Below are 6,587 nucleotides of genomic sequence, written 5' to 3' on the forward strand. Positions count from 1 at the left end.
TCACCCTTGCAATGCCAGGTCCTTTTAAATCCCGTTGTCTTTCCCCGAGCAGCAGGGCCACGGTGGGCTTGGAAAAGGGCAAGGGGGGATCTGAGAGTCTTTGAGTCAGCACATCAGCTCAGAAGGGATCCACCACAGAAGGAGTAACGGCGAGCTGCAAACCAAGATCAGAAGCTGTTACAAACTGACCCGATTTCAGCTCTGAATGCCACCATGTCTAACGGGTAGAGAGCTACAGGGGAGAGCCAGGGGAAGAAGAGTGAAGGACAGCTCTAAAACCAGTACAGATCCTTGCTTTTATCCTGAGGTTGCAAACCTGAGAATGGAGAGAAGAAAAAAAAAAAAAAGGAAGAAGAAAAATAGGTACAGGCATTTAAGAACAGAGGAAAACAAATTGCATTTCTTGCCAGGTGACATCAGTCTAAAGCATGGGATCTCCAGAGCCCCAGAAGGCTGTGAAACAAGGAGAAGTGCCCAAGCCAGACTGGAGAAAGTCTCTCCTTAAAGTGAGGACACCATAAGGAGCCATTAGTGGCTGCAGTAATGAAACTAGCTTGGAACAGACTTTCCTTCCCTTCACAACCACTGACTCAGGATCTGTCACTGCTGACTGTGCCTGCACACCCATTTTTGTCAGCACTACAGCCACACCTTTGTTGCAGACACCCCAATAGGCACCACCAGAGGAAGACCACTGCCTTTTTTCTCACAAAATGCAATTGTGCTTTCATCTCAAAAACTGGAAGGAGAAGATAATTAAGGAGAGGAGCTAGTTCATGAACCTGCACGGTGTCTAGAAATGACCCCTCAGGGCAGCACATGGATGGGGCCAAGGAGTGACCTTTGGGGCTGCTCCATTCTGCTCCTAGCTCTCACTGCTCAATGCAGGAACAAGACCAGAGCTAGGACAAGAGTACCTCAAAGCAACCTGTTGCCTCAGGGAATGTTTGAGGGCATCAGAAATTCAAACAATGTTGTGGAGATGTGATGTGTTGGCCTGTCTCATCCTTCCTCTCCTTTCTTCACTTGCCTGGCCTGAGAGCCCCAGGAAGAGCACTCAGGGCAGAGCTCAGGAGTCACACATGGGGCTTCCACCCTCAGTTCATTCCCTTACAGCAGAACCTCAGCCGCTCCCCCAAGTCCTTCCCTACTGCTATGGAGGGTGTGGAATAGGGAGCAGGGTAGCAGCTGAGGCAGGGGAGTGGAGGGGCCGAGGGCAGCTCATTACCTGTGTCCACATTGAGGCCGATGCTCTGTGCCATGTCTCCTGTTGCATTGGGGAAGGGGCCTGGCGTCGTCCAGGCCGCAGCAGCGCCCGCTTCACTCTTGCCCAGTTCGCAGGGGGGGCTGACGGGTGCGGGCACGGAGGCGGGCGTGAGGCGGTGGGGCCTGACGGAGGCCGTGGGCACCAGGAGCGAGCCGTAGCGGGGGTCAAAGTGGGGCCCGTAGACCTCGTGCATGGCGGTGGGGCGGGGGTAGGCGCTGCTCTGTGTGCCGATGTAGGGATGGTGGTGGTGGTGGTGGTGGTGGTGATGGTGGGCGTGGTGCCAGGGCTCGGGGCCGCCCTGGTGCAGGTGGCCGTGCAGGGAGGCGGGCGCGTAGGGGTCAGTGGCGGTGGCGAAGGGCAGCTCGCTGTGGGCCGCAGCTGCCAGGGGGCTGCTCAGGCTGGCCGGCACCGAGGAGGGCTGGTATGTGCTGTTCCAGAAGGACGGCGGGAAGATGCGCTGGCTCATTGGGAAGGATCCATCTGAGTGAAGGAAATGGGAAAGAAGGTCAGCAATGAGCACACCCCACAAGACTTGATCTCCTTTCCCCAGGATTTTGTCCCTTCCTGATCCACCCAAACCAGTCCTTTCATTCCCTTTGTTCCATGAAAAACTGGCAAGGATAAGAACTTGCTCCAAATAAATATAAATTCCTCTCTGATTAAATACCCAACACACCTGTCCTATGGCTTATCCATGAAGCTGCACCTATGTCCTCCAGCTTTTTCTTACTACGTAGATGGGCAAAATGTTGTTACCTAAGGCAAGAGAAACATCTCTTTCCTTCAGTAGTGGAAACTGAGGGCTACTATACACCACTTAAATTTTCAGGTTTGGGTTTTTCTTGTTTGTTTTTGTGATAATCTCCTTGTCTAAACATTTATGCCCAATGTTTCCTGGAAAGAAGCTGCTGCCTCAGTGCAGTAGCAAAGTGGGCAGGAACAGTGAGAGATGTGACTAAAGGCAAGTTTGAATTACTCAAATATCTGGGGCAATTCTCCATCTATTACAGCCATATGGTATATTGTCTATAGACAATATACCATATGTCTAAGAATATTGTATATTCTTAGGTATATTGTCAGCCTGTTTGGGAAGCCCTCAGCAGAACTTTGGAGATTGGCAGGGCAAAGACAAAGACCCTAAATTTTCTTTTCCTTGTTAGCAACATGCAAGATGGACTGGTGATTATTAATATCACAAATAGATGTTATGTATGATTAATTGGCAATGCACACTGTCCTTGAAAGAAATAGAACTATGTTCCTAATACTTCTTTGCCAGGGAAGTATGTCAGCTCTGAGCCTTGGCATTGCTTAGGAAAAGGGGAAGCAGTTCATGATGAGCAAAAAAACCTCCTCTACTGCCATCAATTCCAGCACTGAATATCTCTCACCCGTGAAATATTCTTGGACACTACAGACAGCAATCCGTGCAAGGTCTGGGAAACCAGCCCTGGCTGAGCAGGTGGCCCTGTGAGGGAGGGTTGCTAAGACTGCCCACAAGGAAGTGCCAGCCCTAACTCTCTGGCAGATGGAGTGTGGAGAAGATTATTCCCCTCTGCCCTGACTACTCTCGTGGGCCTGTCCAGTGTGAATCAGGCATGGATACAGAGAGCTGTGCATAAGTCACAGCCTTGGCCTTGACAGCACATGGCCATGGCCAGGTCTGCAAGCCCTTGTTTTCCGAAACTTCAGAGTCCTTGTCAGCACTCCAGCAACAATCAGGGTGGTGATACACACAGGACAAGATACATGGACACACACAATAATTTTCTTTTAGAGGTGGGAAGCAGATCAGATTGTTCCCACATTTGCTTTTTACTTTGCTCCCATCACTATGACCACTCTAAACTGAAAGCTGGGGTCAACAGGGAATACACTGGTCAGAGTCACAGTTTGGGAGTCACTCCGTGGCTAGTTGTGCTGTAGCCCTCTCCAGGTAAAGCACCTGCAGTGAAAAGACCACTTGTTTCCCCCAACCGCCTCTCAGACTGCTTTCCCCGTGGGCCATGCCCCTCTGCATAATCTGAAGGGATTTTTTTCTTTCCTTTTTACCCTAAAAAGGATAGGGACCTTTTTACCCTAAGCCGGACCAGCCGCTGGTGGGAAGGAGGAGGGAGCTGGATGCAGAGCCGAGGCGGGGACGAGGTGCCGGCCCAGAGGGGGCCCAGCATCCCCCGCATCCCCCAGCATCCCCCGCACCCCCAGCATCCCCCACACCCCCGCATCCCCGCATCCCCTGCGCCCCCCGCGCTGGGCGCTCACCCCGCCAGGAGCTCGCGTTCCGCGCCGCCTTCGCGCTGCCCAGGGAGAAGCTGCTGGGCTGGCTGAGCGCCCGGCTGAAGTGCTCATCCACCACGGCGCTGATGTCCCCCTGGAAGTAGGTGAAGAGGACACAGCGGGAGCTGATGTACTCGGCCTCGGGGGGTCGCTCCTTCTCGGGGCTGCAGTCCTCCTCCTTGATGCTGGCCGCGGCGTGGCTGGAGAAGGAGCTGCCGGCGCTGGCGCTGCTGCCGCTCTCCGGGGCTTCCTGCATTTTGGAGTAAAAGGCGAGTTTCTGCAGGGAAGGAAAGAAAACGGAGCCGGTCACGCAGCACACCAAGGTGCGCTGGCCCTCCCTGTGCCGTCCGGCGTGCGGAGCCGAGCCCTCTCCCGCGGTCTCCCCGAGAGGATGCCAAAGTCTTCTGCTCGGCTGCCCGCCGTTCCCTCAGCACACACCACAATCCCCACACCCCCATATCGCCCTCTCAAGTCCGGGGGCAGCGAAGGGACTGCAAATAGGGCCGGGGGACCGAAACCCACGGGTGCCGAACGGGATGGAGCAAGACAGCCGCCGGGTGGGGAAGGCGCGGCCGGGCGGGGGTCACACGACCGGGTCCCCCACACCAAGCCCCCCAAAAAAGGCTCTTAGCAGAGCTGGCTTCGGAGCGGACAGCGGCCGCCAAGGGGCTGCAATGCCGGGGCACGGGCGGGCGACGGCCGAGCAGCCACGGAGCAGCGCCGGCAGCTGGGAGAACGCGAGAGCCCCTCGGTCCCCGGCTCCGAGAGTCTATCTGGTGCAAAGAGTGCCCTGTAACTCACAGCGGCGAGGTTAGAAGCAAAGAGGGGTGAAAAAAGACTGACAGTCTCAAACACACTTCAGGGCAAAACTCAGCATTTCCCTGGACACCAAGAAGCTCCGGGTATTTGCTGCAAGATTAGTCTCCTTTTATTGTATTCCGCCGAGTGGGAAAAGAGCGGGCGTTGTGAAGTTTTCCGGATGTTTCCCGTCTTCATGCGCGTTAGCGTGTCTGCAACTGCTGAGAGTTTCTTAGCAATAAGCGCTGGGACGCGGAGCCCGGGCTTGGCCGCCGCCAGCAGAGCCTTGGGGCGGCCGGCGGGGGAAGAACCGAGAGGACGGGGCAGAGTCTTGGGCCAAGACACGCGGTATATTTGATAATGTCACTCGTCGCGACGAGCGCCTTTCCTCTTGGCTCCCTGTTCGGCCATTGAGGTAATGCTTATCCCCCTTAATAATGTCATAAGCCGGGGTTTTGAGACGGTGGTGGGAGGGAAGGCAAGGTGGGGAAAGACATTATCTGCTATTTGTGACGGCTCCTGGGCCCCGCTGCCGGGCGCTGGAGGGGGCACGGGGACCGCCGCACGGCGGGGGCTGCACCCGCCTCGGGCCCGGGGCGCCGTTCCCTACATCCATCCCCTTTTTCGTTATGCTGGGGGAGGAAGGAATTAATTTCTGGAAGGGGTAAGGGCGAGAGAAAACCTGGGAACGCAGCGGGGTTGAAAGGAAAGCGGTGGGCAGCAGGTGCAGCCGGGGGAGCCGAGCCTGACCCACGCAGGTCCCGCGCAGCGCGGGCCGTGCGTGCCCGGACATCCCCGCGGCCGGAGCGATCCTTCCCTTGAGCCCTCGGCATCAGCTGATACCCGCGCCCTCCCGGGCCGAGCTGCGCGCAGCGGGGACGTGCCTGCAGCTCACCAAGCACCCGCGGGTCTCGCCGGCAGCCGGGGGAGCCCGGGAGACGTGCCGGGGTCCCGCCGCCGCCGAGAGCGCCCCGGCACACGGGAGCATCCTGTAGCCCCTTGCTCCCCTTCGCGGCCGCGGTTTCCTCCGCTATCGCCAAACCGGGCAAACCCCGCAACCTCGAGTCTCTCTCGCCCACCCCGCTTCCAGAGCGTAACTCCGGAGCACCCCTCCGATGCGGCTGTAAAATCTCCGCACCGAGCCGCTTCCACCGGGATGCCGGCGCGCCGGGGTGAGCGATGCCCCGGGAAGCCCGGCCTCGCAGCCCCCGACGGTCCCCACACACATCGCCACCCCAACTCGCCGCGCTCGTAAGTAGCTCGTCCCGGCAAAGAAAACAAACAAGCAAACGTTTAAAAAACAAACAAACAAGCAAACAAACCCCCTAAAAATCCTTCTGAGGGTTAAAATCGTCCCCTCTCTCCAAAGGCATCCCGTAGTCCGTCGTTTGCCGCCGGCGTACGTACCCTGTCGAGCCCCGCGCCAAGGTGGGATGCGGTTCTGCTCCGCTCACCATCGCAGGCTCCCAGATCTCCCCCCCTCCCTCCCCCCTTTCCCCTCCCCTTCTCCTTTTCCCTTTTTCCCTTTGGTGAGGCCCCAGATGGCCATCCTCCAGACGATACCCCTCCCACCTTCTGCCTCTTCACCGCTGTCCCCTACACGTACCTGGTGGTAGGGGCTGTAGGCTGCTGAGAAGTAGGGCTGGGAAGGACCGTACACTTGGTACATAACATCCAGACAGCTCATGGCTGGCCGCGGCCGAGAAGTATTTTTTTTCTCATCAACTCGTGTTCTGCAAAGTGGAGTAATGCTTCGGGGGAGGGAGGTTCCCGGGGGTTAAGAGGCACCACGCACTGGTGGGAGGAGTGAGGGGGGATGAGGCCGAGCTGGGCTGTGCTGACACCCCCTCCCTGCCTTCTTTCCCTGCCTTCCGCCCTTCCTGCGGGCTCCCTCCCGCAAATACGGCGGGACTGGAGAGATTCCCGGGCCGCTGGGGGATTCCAGCCCCGGTCCCGGCGGGTGGCAGAGGCGGGGGGAGCAGGGAGACCCCGGTTCCGCAGCCGGGACTGCCCGGAGCAGCGGGGCTGGAGGCGCAGGGGGAGCTCCGGCCACGCAGGAGGCTGGCGGGGTGCAGGGCGAACCAGGGGTCGGCGGAAGATGAGGGCTTACCCAGCGGGTCAAACCATCTCCCGCTGCTTTTGGTTTTATTTCATTTATTTCACCGCCTTCCACGCGCCTCCTGTGCCTGGTGCTGCCCCCGGGGAGGATGCCCCTGCCGCCAGCCGGCCCTCGCTCCTGGCC

The 6,587-nt window shown here is 58.0% G+C and overlaps 1 protein-coding gene across 2 annotated transcripts; it reads right to left on the bottom strand.

Moving 5' to 3' along the window:
- Window positions 1–113: 113 nt before the first annotated feature.
- VGLL2 (vestigial like family member 2) lies at window positions 114–6,032 on the bottom strand. Of its 2 annotated transcripts, XM_054279848.1 has the most exons (4): window positions 5,952–6,032; window positions 3,533–3,824; window positions 1,229–1,747; window positions 114–154 (listed from the first exon to the last, which is right to left on the bottom strand). In XM_054279848.1, the coding sequence occupies exons 1-4, from the start codon at window positions 6,030–6,032 to the stop codon at window positions 114–116; spliced, it is 933 nt and encodes a 310-aa protein (XP_054135823.1). The 2 variants fall into 2 exon arrangements, with proteins under 2 accessions (XP_054135823.1, XP_054135824.1); XM_054279849.1 differs by lacking the exon at window positions 1,229–1,747.
- Between the last annotated feature and the right edge of the window lie 555 nt (window positions 6,033–6,587).

Source organism: Melozone crissalis, unplaced genomic scaffold (genome assembly GCF_028551555.1).
Source record: "Melozone crissalis strain CALT ecotype California unplaced genomic scaffold, PUWL_Pcris_2 ptg000027l_1, whole genome shotgun sequence".
NCBI classification, from domain to species: Eukaryota; Metazoa; Chordata; class Aves; order Passeriformes; family Passerellidae; genus Melozone; species Melozone crissalis.

Excerpts from the sequence above, each read along its gene's own strand:
- VGLL2 (XM_054279848.1), bottom strand. The coding sequence starts at position 6,032 with ATGAGCTGTCTGGATGTTATGTACCAAGTGTACGGTCCTTCCCAGCCC. Across the intron at positions 1,748-3,532 it reads GAACGCGAGCTCCTGGCGGG|ATGGATCCTTCCCAATGAGC; the intron begins GTGAGCGCCCAG and ends TCCTTCACTCAG. Across the intron at positions 155-1,228 it reads CGGCCTCAATGTGGACACAG|CTCGCCGTTACTCCTTCTGT; the intron begins GTAATGAGCTGC and ends CTTGGTTTGCAG.